The sequence below is a fragment of the Impatiens glandulifera genome, chromosome 5, assembly GCF_907164915.1.
Source record: "Impatiens glandulifera chromosome 5, dImpGla2.1, whole genome shotgun sequence".
In the NCBI taxonomy this organism is placed as follows: Eukaryota; Viridiplantae; Streptophyta; class Magnoliopsida; order Ericales; family Balsaminaceae; genus Impatiens; species Impatiens glandulifera.
Genome location: NC_061866.1, coordinates 54,182,701 through 54,208,541, shown reverse-complemented (window position 1 = coordinate 54,208,541; position 25,841 = coordinate 54,182,701). Strand labels below are relative to the sequence as shown.

Below are 25,841 nucleotides of genomic sequence, written 5' to 3'. Positions count from 1 at the left end.
CGACGAATTGTTTGAGGGATGTTTTGGACTGCACGTAGTCATCAAAGAAGGCGTTCATACTTTCACTCCGTTGAGATGTTGACATGCCGGCCCAAAATTGTCCTTTGACATAAACAGGTATCCATTTAGATCTTTCTAAATACAAAGATTTCAACCAAACATTATCTTCCAACTGATAATCTTCAATTAGTCTATTCCAATCCTCTTCACATTGTTGAATATTTATGGAATTGTATACTATGTTTTTCAGGCTCTTCTTTATTAGATGGTATTCAGTATGGCTTCCAAGTTTTATAGGAAGTTTCTTCATTATATGCCACAAACAAAATCGATGATGAGTTTTAGGAAATACCTTCTCAATTACAATCGCCATGGATCGACATTGGTCTGTGATTATGGCATTTGGAGGTCTATCATGCATACATTCCAACCAAGTTCTAAACAACCAAGTGAAAGAATTTGAATCCTCACTTGACAATAATCCACATCCAAGCAAAATGGATTGACCATGATGATTAACACCAACAAACGGAGCGAAAGGCATGTCATAACGATTTGTCAAATAGGTTGTATCGAAAGAGATAACATCATGAAAATCTTCAAAGGCAGCCCTGCACCTACCATCTGCCCAAAACACGTTTTTAATTCGGGATTCCTCGTCCAAATCAATAAGGTAGAAGAAGTTTGAGTTCTTTGTTTGCATTCTTAAGAAATAATTAGTGAGTGCTTCAGCATCCTCACTCCCTAACCTCAACCGTCGTGCTTCTGTAACGTAATTTCTACATGTCCTCTCATCGAAAGACATGTTTTCATACCCTCCAGCTTCAACTACAAGTGATTGAAATGTTTTGGCCACAGTTATTCCAGCTTCATCGTTTGTATCCAATCTTCTTTTTACATTTCCGTCAATCACTTTGTAGGATCTAACATGACGTATTCTCTTAGGGCTTAATGTATGGTTGTGCTCAAGAGAAATACTTGTTATCACATATTCCCCTTCATTTCGAACAACAACATTAATCTTTGCTTTACAATCTGTCTTCGTTATTGGTCTAGGCTGATGAAACTTATTTTTTGCCTTCGATTCTTTCATAAAACTCTTGGCACAACAAACGCTGAAGTATTTCCTCTTACCACTTACATTTTTACTCCCTAATTTGGTAATGCCGAATCCCGTTAAGTGGGCATATGATGTGTAGAATTCAAGAAGTTGTTCTTCGGAGAAAAATGTCATTCCAACACTAGGAATGTGACTGCAATAATTAAGTGAAACCGTAAGAAAAAAGTCCACAAACCACTAATTTCGGGTCCTGAAACCACCATTTCGGGACCCCGAAACCAACCGATCAGGTCCTGAAATACCATTTCGGGTCCTTAAACCAACCGTTTCGGGTCCCGAAACACAACAAGTTTTGTCCTGGTTGGTTTTGGGACAAGAAATGACCCTTTTCTTGTCCCGAAACGACTCATTTCGGGTCCCGAAACACATAATTTTTTGACCTAAAACACAACATTTTTTTACAAGATATCACACATTTCGGGACAAGGAAGGACCATTTCTTGTCCCGAAACCAACCATTTCGGGACAAGGAAGGACCCTTTCTTGTCTTGAAGCCAACCATTTCGGGATAAGGAAGGACCATTTCTTGTCCAGAAACCACTAGATCTGTTCAGGGTACCTTTCGGGTTCAACAGGGGTGGATCTGTTCAGGTTAAGTTCTTCATCTACTGGGTTGTTCAAGTTCGGTGCTTCGGTTTCCTGAAAATTCAAACAGTTTAAATCCATAAATACATCTGTAAAATGTAAACCCTATATCTGTAAAATCTAAACCCTAAATCTATAAAATCTAAACCCTATATCTATTAAAAAAATAATAAAGATCTTTAAAAATGATACCATGGAGAAGTAAATGCTACCGTAGAAAAGAAATAAATGCAGCCGGAGAAGAGAAATAAATGCAGTTAGAGCCGGAGAAGAGAAATAAATGATGCGTTTCAGAGAGAGAAAGAAATGCAGAAATATGAAACCCTATTGGGTGAAAGAGGATATGCGGAAATGTGAAAATAAATTTTTTTTCTCTCTCCTAGCTGGCAAGGCCACGTAGGATTCGTGGCCTTGCTTTCGCTAACCCTTCGTTGGGTTTATCATACCTCTAATTTTATATATTGATTATTAAATTATAAAAGGTTATATTGATTGGAAAATTGATTTGAGATATGTTTTTTAAAAAACCAAAAAACAACGAACCCTTAGATAGGCAACGATCTTATGAGTATTGATAAACACAACGACTCTTTAGCGAAAGCAAGGCCACGAATCCCACGTGGCCTTGCCAGCTAGGAGAGAGAAAAAGCTAAACAAAATAAAAAAAAATTAAATATTTCAGTTTCCCCCTCTTTCTTCTTCCCTCTCTTTCTTCTTTTCATTTATCACTTTCGGCGAACCCCGATTTCTTCTCTGGCGATTTTTCTCTCCGGCATCCCCGACTTCTTCTACTTTCTTCATCTTCTTTCGATCGAAAATGGTAAGAGAACTCCTTCGTGTATGTTCACTTCATTGTCTGCCTTCGTGTTCACTTCATACTATTTTTTTAGGCTGGTGGTCTAGGTACATCTCCATACAAGACTCCAAGATCTCCCAGATCTCAAAGGACAAGGTAAATAACATTTTCTCTTTTAGAATCGTAGATCATTTTGATTATTTGAAGATCGTTTAGCTTTTTGCGGTTAGGGTTAGGGATTTTAATGATTTTAACGATAGAAAACTATGATTATTGTGTATTTGCTGCATTATGGGTCCGGAAATGGATGGTTTAGAGACCCGAAAGTATGATTGTATAATGTTTGGCTGTTATGGGTCCCACAAATGTAATTTCGGGACCCGAAAGTATGATTATATAATGTTTGGTTGTTGTTATGGGTTTAGTTGCAGAACTAATTTCAATTAGGTTGTAAAAAAACCATTTCTGGTCCCGAAACCGCTCATTTCGGGTCCCGAAACCACTCATTTCAGGTCCCGAAACCACTCATTCCGAAAAAAAAATTTTATTTTTGGCCGTTTCGGGTTCCGAAACTACTCATTTTGGGTCCCGAAACCAGCTTTTCTGGTCCCGAAACCAGCTTTTTTGGTTCCAAAACTAGCATTTCTAATCCCGAAACTAGCATTTTTTGTCCCGAAATCACCATTTTAGGGTGATTTCAAACTCCGAAATGGTTTTTATACGATCTTTTATGGCTATTTTATTTTTTTATAAACCAATAATCTTATTGTAATGTTAATTTGATTTGTAGGTCATGTATGAAGATCCAAATCTTCTTATTGATCAAGTTAATGAAGAAATGAGATTATTTGAGATCTCTCAAATTGTAGGTTATATTTTAAATGTGATATAAATGACAGATTGTAACATTGTAAATAAATTTTTAATTATGTAAATTTCTAGTATAATAACATTATCTTCAATTATTTTTGATTTTCTAAGATTTATTATAATGTTTCAGATTAAAAAAAATTAAAAAAAGTGTCCCGAAATCATTCATTTCTGGTCCCGAAACCACTCATTTCAAAAAAAAAAATTTTTTTTTTTTTGCCGTTTCGGGTCCCGAAACTACTCATTTCGGGTCCTAAAACCAGCTTTTCTGGTCCCGAAACAACTCATTTAAAAAAAAAATAATTTTTTTTTTGCCGTTTCGGGTCCCGAAACTATTCATTTCGGGTCCTGAAACCAGCTTTTCTAGTCCCGAAACCAGCATTTTTTGTCCTGAAATCATCATTTTAGGGTGATTTCAAACTCCGAAATGGTTTCTATACGATCTTTTATGGCTATTTTATTTTTTTATAAACCAATAATCTTATTGTAATATTAATTTGATTTGTAGGTCATGTATGAAGATCCAAATCTTCTTATTGATCAAGTTAATGAAGAAATGAGATTATTTGAGATCTCTCAAATTGTAAGTTGTATTTTAAATGTGATACAAATGACAGATTGTAACATTATAAATAAATTTTTAATTATGTAAATTTCTAGTATAATAACATTATCTTCAATTATTTTTGATTTTCTAAGATTCATTATAATGTTTCAGATTAAAAAAAAATTAAAAAAAGTGTCCCGAAATCACTCATTTCTGATCCCGAAACCACTCATTTCTAGTCCCGAAACCACTTATTTCGGGTCTCGAAACCAATCATTTCGGGTCCCGAAACCACTCATTTCGAAAAAAAAAAATTTGGGCCGTTTCGGTTCCCGAAACTACTCAATTTGGGTCCCGAAACCATCTTTTCTAGTCCCAAAACTAGCATTTCTAGTCAATAATCTTATTGTAATGTTAATTTAATTTGTAGGTCATGTATGAAGATCCAGATCTTTTTTAGAACTCTAATCTAAATCGATTCAGCAGCTAAACCATAAACGTTAAACATAAATATTGATATGACAATCATTTCGAACGGAAGATAAACGAAAGAAAGAAAAAATACTTTATATTTCAATCGATCGGAAGATAAGAAGTCGATGAAACGTTTCAGTAAGATCGACAGTGGGTTGGGTTTTGGGAAATGGAAACGAAAACGAAAAATAAAGAGAGAGATTGTCGTGGGGGTTTTGGTTTTGGGAAAAAATGAAACGTTTCATAAACGGAAGAAGTCTTACCATTTCGATCGATCGGAAGAGAAATCGGTGAAAATGAAAGAAGAGAATCGCTGGTGGGTTTAGGAAAAATGAAACAAAAGAGAAAGAGAGAGAATGAAACAAAAGAGAGAGAAAGAATATGATTTTGGTTTTGGGGGGAAATAGAAGAGATAAAAATAATAGGATTTTAGTTTTGGGAGGAAATTGAAAGTTTTAATTTTATTTTTATTTTTTCTCTCTCCTAGCTGGTAAGGCCACGTAGTATTCGTGCCATTGCTTTCACTAACTTGTAATATCATTTCTCCTATCTTATTATGAATGGGCAAACCGACAAAGCTTGGACGCAAGACAACAGCCTAAACCTGGTACTGGCGCGCAGTGTTTTTTTTTTTTTTTTTTTTCCATTTTTCACACACACAAACACTTTGTTGTCTGAAATTGTGAAGAAGGTCCAGCAGAGAGAGGGTTCGCCTTCGAATGTTCTTTTTCAATTCCAGTATCCCCTCCTTTCATGTCTTCAATCTCCATCTCTATCCACCCCTCTGTTTTCTACAGGTGCAGGCGCCTCCTCCGTACGATTTTTATTAACTTCCATAAACCACGAGGCTATCCTCTCAATTTCAATTTCAATTTCAATTTCAATTTCAATTTCAATTTCAATTTCAATTTCAATTTCAATTTCAATTTCAATTTCAATTTCAATTTCAATTTCAATTTCAACTCAAACAACACTCCACTCACTCACTATACAACATTATTCTCTCCTCTTCTTGCAATATGAGTAATTTTAAGGTCAGCAGCTTCCTTTTACTCTCATCATCTCTTAGATCAATAATCTACTACTACTACTAGTATTAACATACAGGTCTCTAATTCTAATTCTAATTCAACAACTAACTCAGGTATATATGGTAATAATTACAGACAATTATTTGTAGCTTTGGATGTTTTGTCAACAGCTAATTAAGGAAATTATTACAGACAATATAAAATGGTATAGATGAAGAAAACAATGTTAATGTTTTCGAATATTGGCTTATGCAATATTGGAAGGAACTCTGTCTGTATAGATGAAGTAAACAAAGTTATGCTAACATGTTTGTCAACAACTTGCTGCAAAGAGGAAGCAAGGCATGGCAACAAATTTGACTTTGAGCCTTTCTAAACAACTTGCAAAGAAAAAATACTTACCGTATAATCTAATTTCATGATTCTAAGAATGTACTTCTATCTAACATCTAATCCAAATATAATTATCTATTCATTTGGCTTATCATCTAAATATATATAACATCCTGTTTATTTTCTACTTATTTCTCACTTTAGCAGGTAGTTTTATTTGGGTCTTTTACGGAGGGCGAAACCAAAACATGGGTGAAGCAGTCATCTGGCCTTACTGAAACGCTTCAACGGAAGAAATCACGGGGGGCTCATGCTTCAGATTCTCTAACCGTACCAAATCATGAAGGTGAAAAACAACTAGGAGTCAATAATTCACCTAGTGACACATTAGCTTCCGAATCCACCAAGAACAATAAGGACGAGCATCTGAATCAAGTAAAGGACCTCCAACTGGGGTTGGGGTCATTCGGAAGTCTAGCTGACGCTGCAATTAATCCTAAATCATCTTTGTCCGCCAATTGTAATGGTAGAAAAGATCCCAGAATCTTGGAGGGAATTGATATGAATTCCTTACATATAACTGATACAGAAGTGTCCACTGAAAAACCGTTCTGCTCTGAACATCATGCCGTGAACGTGAACGGAGAGATTTTGCAAGGATCAAATGGCAGAGTTAATGATCCATCATCAGCAGTTCATCTCAAATATGGGTTTCCACTGGAATCTGATGGGTTCAATACAGCTATCAGAGACATACTTCCTAGAGGCTTAATCAACTCAGGAAATCTGTGCTTTCTCAATGCAACTCTGCAAGCTTTGTTGTCTTGTTCTCCTTTTGTACAACTCTTACAAAGACTTAGAAACCATAACATTTCCAAGGCACGTACCATCTCTTCTTATTGCTTTTATTTTGGAAAAAAAGGTTCACATATGTATTCTTACTTATAAATTTAGAACACAGCTGTTACGTGTACCTGCCAAACAAATCTTTTTTACTCAATGACTGTTATAATTTCAATCAAAATTCAGCAACCAGACACTTAGACCAAACAGAGCCATTTTGATGACTTCTTGATTAACACATATTTCTCTTGAAGTTAACAGTTATTTGCCTGATATTTTTCTAGGCGAGCTATCCAACATTAGCTGCTTTTGCTGAGTTCATTGCCGAGTTTGACTTCCCAAGTGGTGTAAAATCAAACAAAAACGAGAAGAATACTATTGAGACTGGTAGGCCTTTCAGCCCTTCCACATTTGAAGGTGTACTGAAAAAGTTTACACCAGATATTATTAATAGCATATATGGTCGACCAAGGTTCGTGATTTATGAGAACTAAAGTTTTCCGTCGCCTCTATTTTGTTCGTTTATTACCATTGTAAGTTGTAGTGGTAGTTGATCTCTCTTGACCACTAATTGTTAATTTGTGAATTAACAAGTTGGACTCCATAACATTCTAAGGTTTTAACGTCTCTCTGTGAGAATCAATTCTTCCTCTGTTTTATTATTCGCATTAAAAAATAATGATACTGATGAAGTTTGCTGCTGAGTTATCTGTTCTGGACATGTTTATGTAAGCCTTAAGGATCAACTCACTCAACCTGATTATTGGCCTTGGACATGGAAATACAAGGATTTTGGGAAATGTCCAAAAGATAAGGCAGAGATAGGAGAATATGTTGTTATTATATTTCATTCATTTAATAAAGAGGGAGACGGCGGACATGAGAAACTTGATTGTAGAATTTTTGCTTTTGCATTTTGAGCTCTGAAAATGAAATAACACTAGATAGATGTTTGCATTTGTTTATTTTTTCTACAAGTTCTTGTAGATGCTAGTTTCACTATCAATTCTATTAACTTACTCTTTTCAGGCAAGAAGATGCTCAGGAGTTCCTGAGTTTCATAATGCACCAAATGCATGATGAGTTGCTCAAGTTTGAAGGACAAATGTCAAACCAGAATGGGGTGAAGTCCTCTCTTGTTTCTTATGCAGAGGATGATGAATGGGAAACTGTTGGACCAAAGAACAAATCTGCAGTTACAAGAACACAAAATTTTGTTCCTTCAGAGCTCAGTGAGATTTTCGGTGGACAGCTGAGAAGTGTTGTGAAGGCAAGAGGTATGCCTTTTATCATGACGAAATCGTAGCAGAAAATGAAAATATTTGAGAATGTCATCAATTATTGAATGCATTTGTTTTTATTTCTGCTTGTTTTTTCCTGCTCCCTCCCCCTTTCTGTAAAAAAATACTGCTTCTTGCTTTCCACCTTTTCAATTTAATAAAAATTGACCTTAAAAAATAATTGCTACCCATATTCTATAAGTTTAGTAGAATAGAGAGCACAACATTCATTTGCAAAAGAGAGAAGCATTGATTGTTTTGTTAGTGCATAATTGCAACTGTCCATACATCGACTATAGTATTAGGGCCTAGTTTGAAACTCACTATCCGATCTACCATCACATAATTCAAATCATTAACCAAAAATACCAAATTACCTTTATTTTATTCTTCATAATATATTAAAATATTAAATAATAAATGACATTTTGGTTACATCAATCAAGGTTATTCAGATTTAAATTAATTATTGTTATTTATATTCTAGACTTGGGACATATTTGTGCTGTTCTTTTAGCTGATTTAAGCAAACTTCCATCTATATTTTTTTCCCTCTTCTCCAATATGCAATAGCCAGGGAAGTACTTTGATATCTGTTTACAAGAGCTATATCTTAGCAGCAAGCCCAAATGAAAATCAAATTCCTTGCAAGTACTCGGACGTGATTTTATTCAGTGTAACTTCTTAATATTGCTGCAATCAAGTATAAGATGCTTTGTTAAAAAATCACTTCTTTGGGATATGTGTGGGTGAAAACATCCTTAAAGAAAATCCACATATTTTATCTGGTGCAGTCAAAATCTCATTGCATGCATCATCCCCATGGTTCTATAATAAAAAGAAAAAAAATAGTATTGAGGATGGTTTTTTCTTTGATTATTTATGGATACTGACTGATATTTATTGGCATAATTTATATTTAACAAATGTAAATAATTGCAGGAAATAAAGCTTCAGCAACCATCCAACCTTTCCTCTTGCTGCATCTTGATATCTCACATGAATCTGTTCTTACTATTGAGCACGCACTTCGTTTGTTTTCTGTTCCTGAGACGCTTGATGGGTACAGAACATCTAGTACTGGAAAGGTAGCAAAATCTATATTTTTTGTGCACATCTTTTAGTTTTTGTTTTGTAATTTCTAGTGTTGGACATGTGTTTAGATGATATATATAAGGAAGGTCAGTTTTTGGCAATGAGTGTAGAGTGACTAGAGTATAGACTAGACCAACAAATTATGTTACTAATTGTGGATTGTGGGTTTATTCAGGCTGGAGTAGTTGATGCCCGCAAGTCCCTAAGTATACAGAAGCTTCCGAAGATATTGATATTGCACCTGATGCGGTTTAGCTTTGGAAGCCATGGAAGTAGGAAGCTGCATAAACCTGTTGGGTTCCCTATTGAACTGGTGCTAGGGCGTGATTTACTTGTTTGTGCATCAACAGAGGTAAGTGAGGTTTGTATGTTTTGGTAGATTGGAACAAAGAGAAACAGAGAGAGAGAGAGAGAGAGACAACTAACTAAGCGAAGTGAATTTGATTTATTGTTAGGGTGGTGGGAGGAGGTATGAACTGGTAGCAACAATAACTCACCATGGGAAGGAAGCATCGAAGGGGCATTACACAACGGATGCTAGTTACCCTAATGGGGTCTGGTTGCGCTTCGATGATGCTTCTGTTAACTCTATTGGCTTCAAAAAGGTCCTGCATGACCAAGCCTATGTCCTTTTCTACAGACAACTACTATAACATATACATATTTTATCTTGTTCATCCCATTTAAGCGTGCGTCCTGTTGTACTTGTATCCATTTGATTTAAAGGGATGGCCTTGAGATATGTAAAATGGATCATATTTTTATACTCAAGAAAAAAATGTCTTTGTCAAAAATTGTTCATTATTAGGATATGTATGTAGTGTAATTTCATTCATAGGTCACACTGCAAAATAAGAGAACGAGCTAGCATTGCATGCATGAAGAAACAATTATATATAGCATCCAATAACTATCCACGGAATATCAAAAGTTTTGATCAATCCATCAGAATAAACTATTACATATAACTCCACACAATACTTTTGTCAAAATGTGGTGCAGGCTAATTTGTTAAAAGAAAGCAAGCCTGCCAACAATTGCAACAACCATTATTGTATCATTTGTCAAGTATGCCCTATATCAAATTTATATTAATTGTCACAATTCTAGCTTAAAATATTAATCAAACCCAAACAATGAAAAAAGAAATCCCAAGTACTGTCTGTCTATCATGGATACAGACTCTTCTTCTTCTTCTCGAAATCGAGAATTGCACTGAGGGGTGCTCTAGTTTTTAGTATCATTTCATTGTACTCCTCTTCAGAAGTAGACTGGGCCACAACCGCACCACCAGCTCCAATGGAAGCTTCCCCTTCATGAATGACGATGGTCCGAATGACAATGTTAAGGTCAAACGTTTGGTTATATGAAAAATAACCTATACAACCAGAATAGATCCCTCTAGAGCTACTCTCAAGTGAATCTAGAAGTTGCATTGATCTCAACTTTGGTGCACCCGTCATCGATCCACCTGGAAACGCAGCTCTCACACAGTCTACTGCACTAGTCGACTTCTTCTTTTTCCCCCTTATTGTACTCACCATGGTGTGGACCGTTGCGTATGATTCCACCTCCATTAGATTAGGAACCTCAACAGACCCCGGTTCACAAACACGACCAAGATCGTTTCTCAGAAGATCAACAATCATTAGATTCTCAGCTTGATCCTTCTCACTGTCAATCAAACATTTTTCTTCAAAGATCAACAACCCTTTAATAATAAATAAATAAATAATAACTTACCTGTACTGTAACTTAAATTTCAAAAGTTCGTCTTCATCAGATGTTGACCCACGACGTATGGTACCCTTGATAGGTTTTGCCTCCAAGACTCCGTTTTTATCCAATTTCAGAAATCTTTCGGGCGATGAGCTGCAGACGCAAAGTTTTTCCTTTGAAAAATTGAGCCAAGCAGCATAGGGTGCGGGATTCTTTTCTCTGAGGTCGAGATAAAGGCCTAAACTATCTGTCTCTCCTATCGGTTTTCTCATCTGAGTTGTAAAGCAAAGCTCGTAGCTTTCTCCGTCTTTAATGTACTCCTGACATTTCTCCACATCCTTTATGTATTCATCTCTGGATTTATCTAGGATAAAACCCACTTCAGAGGGAGGTGGCGAGTCAGCTAGTGGAGTTCGAGGAGGAGGAGGAGGAGGAGCAAGAGTCGACGAGAATGAATCCTTTAAACCGAGAAGCTTTAACTGAATACAATCTAGCCAATCTTCTTGAGCCGCCGTGTTACTACAATCTTGTAGTGACATAATATACACATCGTCATTCCAGTGATCTACAACTATAAAATTATCTGAAAAGAAAAGACATGCATCTGGTGCAGTTGATTTGTGACGGTTACTCGTCATGCCACATTCAAGTTTGAGGTCATACCTACAACAAAATCAATCCATCACTAAGCAAATTTGCGCAGAGAGAGGAGGGAGGAAGAAGAAGAGCTTATTACCCAATATAACCAATATATCCTCCGTAAAAATTAAATGGCAATCCTTCATAGTCACTTGCTTCAAAAGATATAGACTGGAGTTCCTGATTTGAGTTGGGAAAACAAAGGCCAACAACGCCAAAGAATGAGGAATAAACAGCAGAAATTGGCAACGATGTTTTGTATATCAAGTTATATAACCTTGTTCAAGAAATCGAAGAAGCCATCTTTGAGGAAAATGCTACTGGTAAATCCCTGAGCATCCTCTATAACCAAGTTGCCTCCACTTTTAAATGGATCATCACCATCACTGGAAAAAAAAAAGTTTAACAGTATTAAAAAGAGGAAACAACACCTTGGTACAAAAATACTGGGTCATTTGAATGAGAGATTATGTTTGGAATTTCCAAACAAAAAAACTAAGACAAAACATAAATCTAAGTGTTTCCAAATAGGAAAACTAATTGCTGCTGCAGGCAGGCAGGGGAACACGAACCTTTGATCAGACAATCGAAATGTGATTTGCTTCCAGAGAGATCCGCCTTTTCCCCCCATAAATGAAAACCGCGCCCTTCCCTAAATGAAAAAAAAGGGCCAGAGTCATATGCTAGCTCGGTGATGGTATGCTTATATATGGGACATTTGGCAAGTCAAAATATATTTGAGTTGGTTAAGACCTTCTCCACTGAGGAGCTGTCCAACCAAAAAGTGTTGTCGCCCTTGTGCTCTCCAAACAATTCACAGAAAATTCTTTTCGATCCACCAACTAGCTTCGCCAACCGTTCAAGTTTTCTACATCTCAGATTGAGAAATCTATTACTATTAAGCACCCCACCATTCTGCTCATTCAAATGTTGTTGACGTTTAAGGACATCTTTACACCACCATCCTGCATGGGGCACCTGCGTGCATGCTAAGTAGAGTTTACTGCTCAGAAGCAATTACCATTATTGGAAAAAAAAAACAAGATTTATTAACTTTGGTGGTAAGTAGTCTACCATTACGATGAGGCTTCTCTTTCACTGCAGGACCACAATCTCTACCTAGCCAATAATCCTCGGTGATTTTTCTGAAGTTCATAAATATTTGCCTTCCATGAGAAGTTGCAATGCTCTCCGGATGGAACTGAGACCGAAAAGAGATTAGACGCTATATTGGTTGTTGTCATTCCAAAGGAATTATTTAACTCATACCTGTAAGCCATAGTGAGGTCTCTTAGAATGCATAACACCCATCAGGATTTTCTTCCTTGTCCTCCCAGCTTCTTGAGAACCATTGCAATGTTTCGGCACAGAACTTTCTTCTGAAAATTTTCTCAAGAGAGATCCTTGTTTGCTCATGTTAGACGTTTTTGCACCAAGAAAAGAGAGAGTCCCTGAAGAAGTCCATGCTATAGGTATGAGTTCCTCAGGAAGTGATTCAACATCCACAACAAGGGAGTGGTATCTAACCACCTGCGTCAATTCATCCATGAAAATTCATATTTATAGGAGTAAATCCTTGCTCAGATCAAAAGTAGAATGCATTCTTATGATAACAGACAAACTGACCTTAAATCCTGAATTGTTTCCAGAAGGAATGTTGTGAAACAATCTACATCCATTATGATCAATTTCGCTGCCGTGGATTAAACTTAATAATCAGATGGAGACAAGAAAAGGGTAGTGACTAGAGAAGAAAATAAATAAAACTGCAGTCAGAAAGAAAATTATTATTTAGAGGTTCAGGCTAAAGCTACAACCATATCTGTTTGATTAAGAAAAGAAAAGGGATAATTTGAAGAATCCAAATCCTGAGGTTGAGATTATCGTTTTTTGATGACCCTTTGAGGGCATTTATTTAGAGAATTCCCCAACCCCACAAAAATCTAACCCTTCCCAAACAAGCTTAGATCTAGGACAGATTGTTAGGTTCCCACTCAACTCAACAGAGCTTTTTGCATAATCAACAGAGAGAGAGAGAGTTTCTCAACAACTATAGAAGATTCATCACAATTTTACCTCAGACGTCCATGGATTGGTTCCGGAGCTTGGATAATTTGTGCACCATGAACGTATCCTAAGGCCTGCAATTACTTGGGGTTAGTAAAATTATGAATGTGTGTGAGACTATGTTGAGCAGTTTGTTATACAGACTGTGATTGATTGTTACTACTACACTACACATGAAGATAAGATATTACCTATCTATCTATGTTGAGTAGTTAGTGTTATAAAGACTGTGATTGATTGTTACTGCACACACATAGAGATGAGATTACCTGGTGTCCAAGGCAAACACCCAATATAGGTATATCTCCGCACTCTTGAAGTAGCTTAAGACATATTCCTAACAATTAAAATTAAAAGGAAGAACATGACAAGGAAATAGCAATAGGTAAGTAAGTAACATGTCTAAAATGGAATAAAATAGAGAAGATTCATTGAAGTAAGTAAGTAAGTAACCTATGTCTGTGGGGCATGTTGGTGAACCAGGACCAGGTGATATGACGATATTGTCAAAGGCATTTTCTTGGTACAAATAATGGTAAGCATCTTCCCAAGTCCATTGGTCGTTTCTCACAACAAGAGGAGGCACTATATATATATATATATAAATATAAAATGAATATGGAAGAAAAGAAAAGAAAAGAAAAGAAAGAGGAAATGTGTTGATATAGACCTCCGTTGATTACTGACAAGTGTTGGAAGACATTGTATGTATAGCTATCATAGTTATCAATTAACAATGTCCTGATTAATCCCATGTTCCGAGTGGTGGGATTCTCCTGCTCCTCCTCCTCTGTCTTTTTCTTCCTTGCTAGATATATCCCTTTTTGTTCCAAATTGGCAGGCGCCATGTCCGAAGAAACAAGGGCGTCATGGTTTGATATTTTAATATTAATCTTGAGGCTGAGCCTGTTTCTGTGTCTGTGTCTGTGCCTGTGCAGCAGTAACCCCCCGATGGAAGGTCTAACGAGCAGTAGATGATGATGATGATTATTATTTTTGGTTGTCATCCGATCTAAGAAAGGCGGCGTTGTTGTTGTTGTTGTTGTTATATCGGAGAGAGAGAAACCCACCGCAAAATTCATCATCTCTTCTTCAAATCAAATATATCTGTAATTTTTTTGTGAGGAAAAGAAGAGGAAGAAGGGTACTAGTCTGTATAAATAGAGAAAACAGTAAGATCTAGAAATAGAATAGAATACTGTAGGAGGTAGAAGAAGACGAGGAAGAGTCTGAAGAGAGCAGGACTGGATGTATAAAGTGAACCTACCTACTACTATTACTATTACTATTACTCTTCTCTTCTCTTCTCTTCTCTTCTCTTCTCTTCTCTTCTCTTCTCTTCTCTTCTCTTCTCTTATAAACTGATGGCTGCCGGCTGGACTGGCGGCTATTGGAGGAAGCTAATAAGAGTATGGAGGTGGAGGGATTCGATCGATCGCCACCACTGTTGTAATTTAATATGTTTTTGTTGTAATATAAATATATATGTGTGTGTGGGGTTTAAAGGGGGAGGAAGACACGGTAGTTGATTACAGTTTTCTTTGTTCTAATAGAAAAGACACAGCCTCATATCTCTTTATTATTATTATTATTATTTTTTATTAAAGAGAATATGGGGGGAGCTGCCTGGCTGAAGAAGAAGAAGAGACTATTACTAATGATTGTTCCCACAAAGTCACAAACAACAAAACCAAAGTATGCAACCAACCCACATGTTCATTCATTTCTTTTCTTTTCTTTTCTTTTCATTTCACCCAAATATTAGTGGCCCGGACCCCTCCTCTATCAACCCAACACAACCAAAACCAGCCCAATTCGCTCTAATTAAATATTCCCCCCACTCAACTCAAAATTAAATTTTAAAAATCCCCTTTCATTAAATGTTTGCAAAGCATAATAAGGTAAGGAATGAATTAATGAATTTATGCATACAAAGCATGCTTTGCACGTGACTCGTATTGGATCAGTTTTTAGTTTTTGACATAAAAAGAAAAGGGCGGTACCTAATTGAATGATATAAAATTACAAGGGACAAAATTGAAAGATATAAATAATGTTTCGGATTAAATTGACAGAGCAAGAAAGAAAAAAGATCGCAAAGTTGAATTTCCGGCCGGCCGCCCGCCGCAACTATGGAAGGTGAAGACGATAATAAGAATATGATGATGAGTAAATTCATGGTTGGTTCTATTCCATCTGTGTACTACATCCCAGACTTCATCACAGAGCAAGAGCAAGTGCAGCTGCTAGATAATGTATCAAATTAATTAATTAATTAATTACCTAGCATTCTAGGGTTTTCCCCATTTCTTTCTCACTTTCTGATTTTCTTTCTTTCGTCCTTCTTCGTCTGTCTGTCTGTCTTCTTCTTCCTGTATGTAGATCACTCATGCCCCTATTGCCAAATGGAAATCATTGAAGAACAGGAGACTGCAAAATTGGGGTAACCATTCTTCATCGCATTATATTATTTATTGTCTTCTTCCATACTCCTCCTATCAACCACCGGTTTCTTTTTCAGGAGGTGTTGTCCATGAAAAGGGTCTCCTTCCCCAAGATTGTAAGTGTAACAGCATCGCCCCCCTCTGTCTGTCTGTCTGTCTTTCCGTCCGTCATTCCTTTATAATAATCAATAATATATTATTATTATTATTATTATATGCAGTGCCTCCTTGGTTGACAAATATGACACTCAGAATATCCAAAGCATCGATGGGCTTTTTCCCTTGTGCAATCAATCATGTTCTCATCAACGAATATCTACCTGATCAAGGCATAATGGTATCAATTTCAACCTACTCTTTTCTTTCTTTCTTTCTTTCTTTCCATTTCTAAATTTTACTAACATGGTGTGGTGTGTGTTTTTGTAAATTTAGCCTCACCAGGATGGACCTGCTTATTTTCCGGTTGTAGCAATCTTGTCACTTGAATCACCTGTTGTTATGGATTTTACTCCCCATTCTTTACCAAGCAGCAGCAGCAGCAACAACAACAACACTCCTTCTTTTTCTGTCCTACTGATGCCTCGAAGTTTGCTTATATTTAAAGATCAGGCTTACTCAGGTGTATATTTATTTATTTAAATAATCTATTTCAGTTCCTTCCATGTTAAGGATAAAATTAAGCTCTACATGTTATTTTACCAGATTATTTACATGGTATAAAGGATTGTGAGGTGCATCATTTTAAGGAGGTGAGGAATCAAACAAATTTACATTTGTTACTTTACTTGTCTGTTCATCATGATCATCTGATTTTTTCTTTCTTTCTTTCTTTCTTTCAGTCTGTGAATCTTACTGATCGGGATTTGAAGCGCTTACTAGAACGAGAGGAAGGAAACGCCACTGAGATCCACAGATCTACAAAGAGGATTTCGCTAACCTGTCGCGTGGTATCAAAGGTGTATAAAAATCTTTTCAAGTTGAAGTAGTTACAATTTGTCACCTCCCTCCTTCCCTTAGAATGAATGTGAATGTCTGTCAGAGAGAGACTCATATAAATAAATGCAAAGTTTTCATTCTATAAATAAAACATTGTGGGACATGTTAAGGGTGGTCAGATTAGGTAGGTTTGATCTTTATTGTGGGACATGTTCCTATTCCTATATTTAGGAGGATATCCATGAGGTAAAAAAAGAAAAAGCAATGATGGATGAATTGAAGACCAAATGGATGGGAAGTGTTGTGGTTCTCAATTTGTTTCAACTTGTCTTATTATTATATATATATATATATATATATGTATGCTGGTTATATCAAAAGTATATATATATATATATATATAACAAAGACTAGTTATGAACCGAATCTGTCAAAAGGCAATTGCGTTCAGATTGATTACCTTGACCAAAACAATACGGACTAGGCTCCTCCTCCTCCTCCTGTTGTTGTTTTTCATTTGATGGTTAACGTCAAAGCAGCTTGTTTTGACTTTTTATACTAAACAACGAATTATTATGATTAGATTAGATGGCCAAACCCCCCACCACCACCACATGTAGCGTGTTTTAATCAAACTTATTGGAGATTGAATGTTAGAACACAAACTATCTGATTAATAGTTACAATTTCCAATTACAAATCAAACTAAAAACAATTTTAATGAATTTTACAAGCATCAATCATTCTTCTTAATTTATTAATATTGTACAAGGATCATCAATCGAGTAGCATAAGGATGATGATGATGATGATGAACAAGTAAGAGTTGTAGAAGAAAAGAATTCACAAATTAATTAGCACAAAAATCTACTGAACTTGCTTGCAGGAGGAGGAGGAGGATAGGATAGGATGGATGATCATGATGATGATGAACTGCAGTAATCAGTCCAAGAATCACGACTCCATTCTCTACTATTATTATTATTATTATTATTATGATCATGGTGCTGGTGGTGGTGCTTCATGATCATGGTGGCATCTTTATCTGCAGAAGAAGCAGCCCCAAGCAACTTCAATAGGGCCATGGCTTTGCTTTTTCCCTTTGAGGAAGTCTGGCCATTCTGTGCAACATCCTGAATTCCTTCAAACAACCAGAACCCCGACTCCTTTATATGCTCGACTACCTTTTCTCCTCCACACTGCGCCAAATTCAGCAACGCCGAAACCGAATTCTCCTTGGTTCTCGGACTCGATCCCGTGCTCATATCCAACAAATCGATCAGTACCTCTATTCCGGACACCTTCCCGAAAGCATCCGGAGCCTCCTCACATCCAGCCACCTGCGCTATCACCGCCGTCGCGTCCTCCACCAGGCCAACTCTCCCGTCCTTCAATATCAACGAGAAGAGTGCCGGCACGCACCCCAATTCGATTACGCTGGCCCGATTCAGAGGATACAGGCATATTCCAAACAGGGCCTTGAGCGCATCCTTGACCGTTCTGGATACGGAATTAGGGCTGGGGCGAAGAATGTCAACGAGGGCGTAGAGGATGTCGCGCTTGGATCCGATTATGGATCGGTAATTCTCGACGAGGAGGAGGCTGTAGATGGTGGCGGCGACCGACTGGGCGGCGGAAGGGGAGGTAGGGTTTCGGAGAGCGTGAGAGAGAGCGTCGAGGATCCCGCGGGTTGACATTAAGGACTCGCGATCGGATATGGAGAGGTTGAGGAGGGCGGCGGCGGCGTTCTCTTGGCAGAGGGAGGAGGGTGAGTAGAGGAACTCGGAGATGTAAGGAATGGCTCCGGCATCGGCGATCAAGGCTCTGCTCTCGGGGTCCTGCTTCGAGATCATTCGGAGCTCGCAGATCGCTTCGCTTCTCATGCTTTCGGACACGGAACCCAGCTTCGAAACCAACTTCTTTGCTCTTACTCGTTTCTCTTCCATTTCTTTTCTTTTCTCTTCTCTTCTCTTTCTAGAATCGCAAATTGCAAAAGGGGCATCAATCAATCAATCAATAGAATGAATGGATTAATTATATATACATGGGAAAACGTCAAGCAAGCAAAGCAAGCAAGCGAGCCGCCACTTTGAAACTAACTTCGTCTCTTTCCTGGCCACCGACGACAGACAAGATAGACGAGATAAACATTAACATTTATGGGCAAAATTGAATAATACTTCTTCTTCAGTTTATAAAGTCAAATAAATCTTTATATCTACCTAACCATGTTTCCCCATTCAAAAAATAAATCAGCTCTTTAGCACATATTTATTTATTTTACTTTGCATTATTTAAATAAATATTTCTCAAACAAAACACTATTATTTTTATTTAGTCTTCTCAATTAATAATCATATAACCTCTAAAAATATCAACATCTTCAAATGTTTTTTTTACAGTTTTTACCTCAAAACTCACATTTTTCTCAAATCCTATGTGGATAATAAACCAAAATGATAGGCTAAATTAATTTAACTTATGTTGATTTCATTATGTCTTGTGGCTTACTTTCAAATGAAACAAGAAATAACTTTTCTAAAAGTCATTTCGTATAAAGTTAGGCTTGAAACCAAGAATATAATTTTATTTAATACTATAAAAAATACTAACTTTGACTTTTTAGAGTCGTTATTTAATTTTTTCTTTAAAAAAATAAATGTTTTTGCATGTTCTCAAACGCGAATAAAAGAGATTTTGATCAACGTTCAGTGTTTGGTTAAAGGGCGTCGACGTTATGTCTCACGTGCACATCAATGATAGTCTCTACTCTATAGTATAAACTCTTGGTCATTTTATACAAAAGTAATTTTTTTTACACTCTATTTGTTTATTTCACCCTAGTATATGCGTCTGAGGACAAATCCAAACATAAACATACGACTAAAAATTTGTAACAATCTATTTCTAGGACATGCGTCTAGGTTGTCGTCATTATACATAAAATAAATAGATAAAATCGAAATAAATATCAAATGAAGTTGGGATCGAGATAAATATCAAATGAAGTTGAGATCTCAATAATACCTACTAACTATACAAGTTTCCTCCCACTTCTAGCAACTATAGAAACGATTTTCAAAGCCTAAAGATCGGGCTAGCTAAAAAACCGCGAGAGCTCCTTAGACACTTCAATGACGGATCTTCGTTTTCTTCCTTTAAAAATCTCTCTTGCCCCTCCAAAACCCTCAAAAATCATCTCCTTGAACTATACAAGATCTCCTTATTTATCTCCCATTACTGAATATTCTAGACCTAAAAAAGAAAACTCAAAATCAAATCCCGCGAAATCTAATCGTTTGGGGGCAAAATCAAACTTTTGTTATTGTTTGACATTCCTAGGCCTTTGAAATTCCGTCTTAGAACCTAATTCTCCCTTCATTGTGACGGATCGTCTCTCGCGTTCTCAAACTCATTCACTCTTCACGGCCTAACCTTAGAGGAGATGTCACTTGACCTTTTCGTTTTTATTATTGAGAACGTTGATAGTTTCCACTTGGGTTTTTATTCCCTCGTTTTTTTCTCTTTTTTTCAATGATGATGATGAAGACAATTTTTTTATTTGTCATTTATTCAACAAAATGTCCATAGTACCGACTTAGGGTTTTATTGTGTTTTTTTCAAAACATCCCAACTTTCGTAAAGCCTCTTTCTCCTTTTTTTTCTTGTTTATTTGTGTTTTTTATGTTATGTTCTCAACAAAATATCCCTAGTATTCACTTAGGGGTTTATTTTACTTCTCGTTTTCGTAGTGGAGAAATGAAGTTTAGATTTGTCTAGCCCTTTAGTTGTTGTCGTCTTTTTTTATTTGCATTCGTTTTTTTTCTTGGATCAAAACGTTTTCAAAAGTTGGATTCATCCAATCTTTTAATGCCAATGATCGCTCTGAATTTTTTCTTTGAGTGATTTTATTTTGCTCAAACATCAAGTGCAACGATTATCTCAAACTCAACTTTAACCATTTTTCAGAAGGTTCATCCTTACTTTCGGAAGGCTGTGTGTTTTGATCTTTATGCTTCGTTTTTTTATGACATATTCGGGATGTATTTGATAGAATCGGTACGCTTTCATTCTTATCTTTGACAATCAAGACACGAGTCTGGTTGAACGACAAACGATAATTTCATTATCTCAATCTCTATGAATATGCGCATTTTTATTCATTTTTTTAGACCGGGATAATATCCAACCGAATTAATACATTTATATTATTTCTCAAATCGATAGTCTAGATGAGCAACAAATGGTGATATCAATGTCTCAACCAATACAGGCATTGTCGTTATTTTTTCGAAGCCTTCATATTCTTACGCATGGCTCTCATAAATCACATCTTTTTTAAAAACGTTTTAAGTTTGAGGATCATTTAAAAAAACAGATATTTTAAGCATTAGCGTAGTTTGAAATTTGAAAGAGTGTTTATTTGCAGTTCAGATCTTCTGCTACCGATTGCCGTGTTCCCCTGTGGCGGACCAATCAGATTGCAGCATTATTATTTTAATAATAAATCAATCTGGGCAGGAGAGGGAGGGAGGGAGAATCCGGAATCCGGGTTTAGGCCCGGGTTCACACAAGACGCCGTTAACGGAAGCGCCCGTTAACGCCATGAAATAATATAATATTCAGATGATAAACAGATAAGATATCTTCGCTCTAATCTACACGCCCGTTGCCATGACCCTCATGTAAACCCCGCATACCCACCCATGAGAAGAACGCCTGCCGTTCATGAAAATACACTTACACGTCCATGTAAAGACCAAATTGACAGTCATATTATATTTACGTTTATTAAATATTAATTTAATTTATTAAATAACACAAGCAGCGATATAATATTCGCTTCAAGTAATTCAATCTTTTATTTTCTAGGAATTTTATTTACTTTTTTTATTTAATTTTTTTTTGCCTCGAGACTCTCTGGAGCGAAGATATATCGGGTATCCAGTCGATCCACATAAAGTATAATATCGGGTGGATTTTTCTTTGTTAACGAATTTATAGAAGACAAAACTCTGCGGTTGAAAGCCTGTTCCATTACTCCAGGCTTCAGACCTGGTGTGTCAAATACTTTGACCTTAACTCCATTAACAATTCCAGACATCTCCTTCACAACAGCAGTGGCAGGTTCAAAGGCATTAATAGAAGCTCTTTCTTCACCAAAAATGGAGTTTATGGTCGCACTCTTGCCTACTCCGGATTTCCCAACGATGAGAACATTTACAGAGAAGTCCAGGTTATCTTTTCTCTCTGCTTCAAGCTCTATAGCAGTCCGCTTAGCAGAGTCAAGGCTAAAACTTTGACCAGCTTGCCTTCCGGCAACAAGTGCGAGCCTATACAAGACTTGTGCTGCAATAGATTCATCAGATGAAACACCCAGACTCTGGACAATCCTCAGGAACTTCACCCTCAATGCCTGTACCTTCTCCAGCTTCTTTTTCTCTTCTTCACTCAAGTTGTCCTCAGATTCTCCAGCTCTTGCAAGATTGGAAGGAGGGAGAAAGCTTGGATGGGTTGGCCTGGTGACAGGCCTCAAAGACATACCTGAGGATCCCAAACCAGCAGGACGCTCAATCGAGAAGAGCCTGGATCCATCTTGGGAAGTTATTGTGATATTGCCACTATCAGAGCCAGCAGATGATGGCCGCCTTCAAGAGAGCAGCCAATGCAGCAGAAATCAAATAACTCTTTCCCCTCTCCTTCTTCATCCGTTTCCACCTCTCATCTGAGTCTGTGACAATCTGACCATCCATTCTATCGGATTGATCATAAGAGCTTCTGTCTATAACTGTGTGTGAACCAGCGCCCGAAAGTTCCAATTCATCCATAAATTGTTTGGCAGCCTCAGAGCTTCCAAAAATCATGTCATCAATTTCGCCGCCATCTGAAACTGACCCGTCAAACTCTTCTTCTTCTTCTGTATCTTCTCCATCTGCAGCTTCTAGTTTCATATGGAAGCCCTCAAGTGAAGCTGTATTAGCAACCCTGTCAGCACTTTTATCAGATATTGCTTCTGTTTTATGCTCATTCTGTGGTATATCTGTTTTTTCATCATCACTATTCTCCAGCACAGCTTTAGAAGGCTCAGATTCTGGATCTCCAATAATAGCATTCTCAGAAACATAATTTTCTGCTGTCACTGTGGAAGTCCTAATGTTGTCATCAAAGGACCCTTCCAACGCATCCAATTCCGAAGTGTTCGTATGAGCCGATACACTGCTGCTGACTGCAATTGGTTCAGGTCCGGCGTCTGAATCTTTTATTGCTTTCACATCGCCAGCAACACACACTTTCTCTTGTGGTGTATGGACCGAGTCAACACTTCCAACAGCAGAACCTTCTTTAGTAGTAATATTAACCCCATCTCCTTCAGTTGCAGCAGAATATAGTATGGCAGCACTTCCAACATCGGAACCTCCTTCAGGATTAACGATAACCTTATCCCCTTCAGTTTCAGCAGAATATAGTATAGCAGCACTTCCAACATCGGAACCTTCTTCGGGATTAACAATAACCTTATCTCCTTCAGTTGCAGCAGAATCTACTTCTGTTGGAACATCTTCAACCCTGTTGGAAAATTGTCCAGGTTTTTGTATGGAACCCAAAGCTTCAGTTGTCCCTCCATCTGGCTGGAACTTGCCCAAGTCATCAATGGAAACCAAATCAAAAGCACCAACCTTAGCAAGAGAAGCAGTTTCCACAAGCTCGTCGAGAAACTTTTCAATTTCATGGCCAGCATGTTCATGTTCATGTTCGTGTCCATTAGAAGGTGCATTGCTCAAAATGGAATGAGCTTCAACATCTCCATTAACTTGTGTAGCTTCTTCTGGGGCTGCTTGAGAAGCATTAACTATTTCTGTAGCAGAATCCTCATAAGGCTCAAGTTTCAAGCTGTCTTCCGGACCTGCTTCAGAACCAGTTTCCACAAGTTCCTCAAGAAACTTTTGAATTTCATGGCTAGCTTGTTCATGTTCATGTTCATTAGAAGGTATGTGGCTCCAAATGGCAGGAGCTTCCACCTTCTTCAATTCAGTATTATTGTCATTAACACTAGGATTCTCAGCAATAATTCCAGATTCATTAGAAACATCAACTGCTGGACTAGTAAAATCTGCAACATCATTCCCTTGAAAAGAAGCATTCTGGACAACTTTTTCTTCTTCTTCTTCTTCTTCTTCTTCAGGGACAAATAAAAACTCACCTTGGGAAGCTTTTTCATCATCATCATCATTGTTATCATCGCCGCCTGCTTCCAAGATTGCTGGAGTGGAAACATTGGGCATTGGAATTGGTGAGGAATCGAGGAAAGTGTCAGTATCATCATCATCATCATCTAATCCTACTAGACTTGCTTTGTTCTCCGGGGCATCCTCCTCTTCCTCGATAGGATTCTTGAAATCATTATCTTCAAACTCCTCCTTACCACTAACGTAGCCGTCATCATTATCAACATCAACATCAACATGAAGATGAGAAAGAGAAGAGCCATCATCAGTAGTTCCACCATTTAAATGAAGAATGGTGCCATTGCTGCTGCTAGCGATACTCTTGCCTCCGTTAAGTTGGGTTTCAATCTCTACAGCATCATCGGGGGTTTAAATCGAAGTAAAAATAAATAATAAAAAGTAAATAAAAAAGTATAAGACTCGAACCTGTTGGAGATGAGGAGATGGAGGAGAGAAGAGAAGCGGGTTGAGTCTGAGAATCATCCATGATGGAATTATGTACTACTTTCTTCCTTCCTTCCTTCCTTCCTTCCGCCTGAAATTGAATGAATGGATGAATGAATGGGTTAATCGGGGGGAGCGAGCGATAGGGAAGAAAGAGAGTAGTTGTTTTGGGAGAAGAAGCTAAGCTGGGTTGGGCTGGGCGGAAGAATTGAGAGAGGATGGCGAAGATAAGGTGTCTTACTAATAATAAGACACAAAACACAAAACACAAAACAGACTTAATAGAAAGAGTCTGAGAGACTATAAGAGAGAGAGAAAGGGCACATACTGAACTCCGCCGTTTCTCAAAGATATTATTAATCCCTTCTTTCTTTCTTTCTTATCAATTTGTTTTATCTTTTTAATTAAACTTTTTTATAAATATAATTATCTTATATTATTTATGATGACGAGGGCAAACCCGTACTTTTACATTTTCTTGGTCAACCGTTTGTTTGGCTTTCAAATGTTATAATTGATTGATAGGCTTTTACAGTTTTCAAGTGATTTCATTTGAGTTGTTACTTGTTAAGTTTTTCAATTATCAATATTATGAAAATATGTAGTTCAGATCTTCTGCTATCGATTGCCGTGTTCCCTGTGGCGGACCAATCAGATTGCAGCATTATTATTTTAATAATAAATCAATCTGGGCAGGAGAGGGAGGGAGGGAGAATCCGGAATCCGGGTTTAGGCCCGGGTTCACACAAGACGCCGTTAACGGAAGCGCCCGTTAACGCCATGAAATAATATAATATTCAGATGATAAACAGATAAGATATCTTCGCTCTGATCTACACGCCCGTTGCCATGACCCTCATGTAAACCCCGCATACCCACCCATGAGAAGAACGCCTGCCGTTCATGAAAATACACTTACACGTCCATGTAAAGACCGAATTGACAGTCATATTATATTTACGTTTATTAAATATTAATTTAATTTATTAAATAACACAGGCAGCGATATAATATTCGCTTCAAGTAATTCAATCTTTTATTTTCTAGGAATTTTTATTTACTTTTTTTATTTAATTTTTTTTTGCCTCGAGACTCTCTGGAGCGAAGATATATTTGCTTCAATTAATTTTAATAAAAACCTCATGTAAAACCCCCCTACCCACCCATGTAAAGACCGCTTGCCTACCATGTAAAGACACTTACCCGTTTATGTGAAGACCCAAAATGACATGGATTTTATATTTCCGTTTATTAAATATTAATTCAATTAATTGAAGATGACATGCAGCAACCGAACAAATCTTCGCCTCAATTACCGGCTAGTTTTTTTTTCCTATTTTTTTTTTTATTTCATTTTTTTTTGCCTCGAGACTCTCTGGAGCGAAGATATAT

General features: G+C 37.1%; 4 protein-coding genes and 1 pseudogene across 4 annotated transcripts; 2 read left to right on the top strand and 3 right to left on the bottom strand.

Annotated features, from left to right (window-relative positions):
- The first annotated feature begins 5,484 nt into the window (after positions 1-5,484).
- Positions 5,485-9,800, top strand: LOC124937411 (ubiquitin carboxyl-terminal hydrolase 24-like). The gene is made up of 7 exons (XM_047477674.1): positions 5,485-5,885; positions 6,245-6,635; positions 6,884-7,071; positions 7,629-7,876; positions 8,822-8,967; positions 9,150-9,326; positions 9,430-9,800. Exons 1-7 carry the CDS (start codon positions 5,842-5,844, stop codon positions 9,625-9,627), a joined length of 1,392 nt encoding a protein of 463 aa, XP_047333630.1. The 5' UTR covers positions 5,485-5,841; the 3' UTR covers positions 9,628-9,800.
- A 99-nt stretch (positions 9,801-9,899) lies between these two features.
- Positions 9,900-14,858, bottom strand: LOC124938047 (aminodeoxychorismate synthase, chloroplastic). The gene is made up of 14 exons (XM_047478414.1): positions 14,599-14,858; positions 14,070-14,506; positions 13,853-13,984; positions 13,669-13,736; positions 13,409-13,473; positions 12,959-13,025; positions 12,602-12,862; positions 12,407-12,533; positions 12,086-12,321; positions 11,905-11,984; positions 11,610-11,718; positions 11,430-11,512; positions 10,718-11,356; positions 9,900-10,648 (listed from the first exon to the last, which is right to left on the bottom strand). The coding sequence occupies exons 2-14, from the start codon at positions 14,482-14,484 to the stop codon at positions 10,144-10,146; spliced, it is 2,787 nt and encodes a 928-aa protein (XP_047334370.1). The 5' UTR covers positions 14,485-14,506; positions 14,599-14,858; the 3' UTR covers positions 9,900-10,143.
- A 621-nt stretch (positions 14,859-15,479) lies between these two features.
- On the top strand, positions 15,480-17,246 carry LOC124940197 (alpha-ketoglutarate-dependent dioxygenase alkB homolog 6-like). Its single transcript, XM_047480683.1, has 7 exons — positions 15,480-15,654; positions 15,782-15,842; positions 15,921-15,959; positions 16,065-16,180; positions 16,276-16,462; positions 16,546-16,592; positions 16,683-17,246. Exons 1-7 carry the CDS (start codon positions 15,532-15,534, stop codon positions 16,827-16,829), a joined length of 720 nt encoding a protein of 239 aa, XP_047336639.1. The 5' UTR covers positions 15,480-15,531; the 3' UTR covers positions 16,830-17,246.
- A 210-nt stretch (positions 17,247-17,456) lies between these two features.
- Positions 17,457-18,901, bottom strand: LOC124938399 (U-box domain-containing protein 11-like). Its single transcript, XM_047478834.1, has one exon. The coding sequence runs from the start codon at positions 18,723-18,725 to the stop codon at positions 17,697-17,699; it is 1,029 nt and encodes a 342-aa protein (XP_047334790.1). The 5' UTR covers positions 18,726-18,901; the 3' UTR covers positions 17,457-17,696.
- Positions 18,902-20,002: 1,101 nt separating this feature from the next.
- LOC124939746 lies at positions 20,003-24,750 on the bottom strand (annotated as a pseudogene).
- Between the last annotated feature and the right edge of the window lie 1,091 nt (positions 24,751-25,841).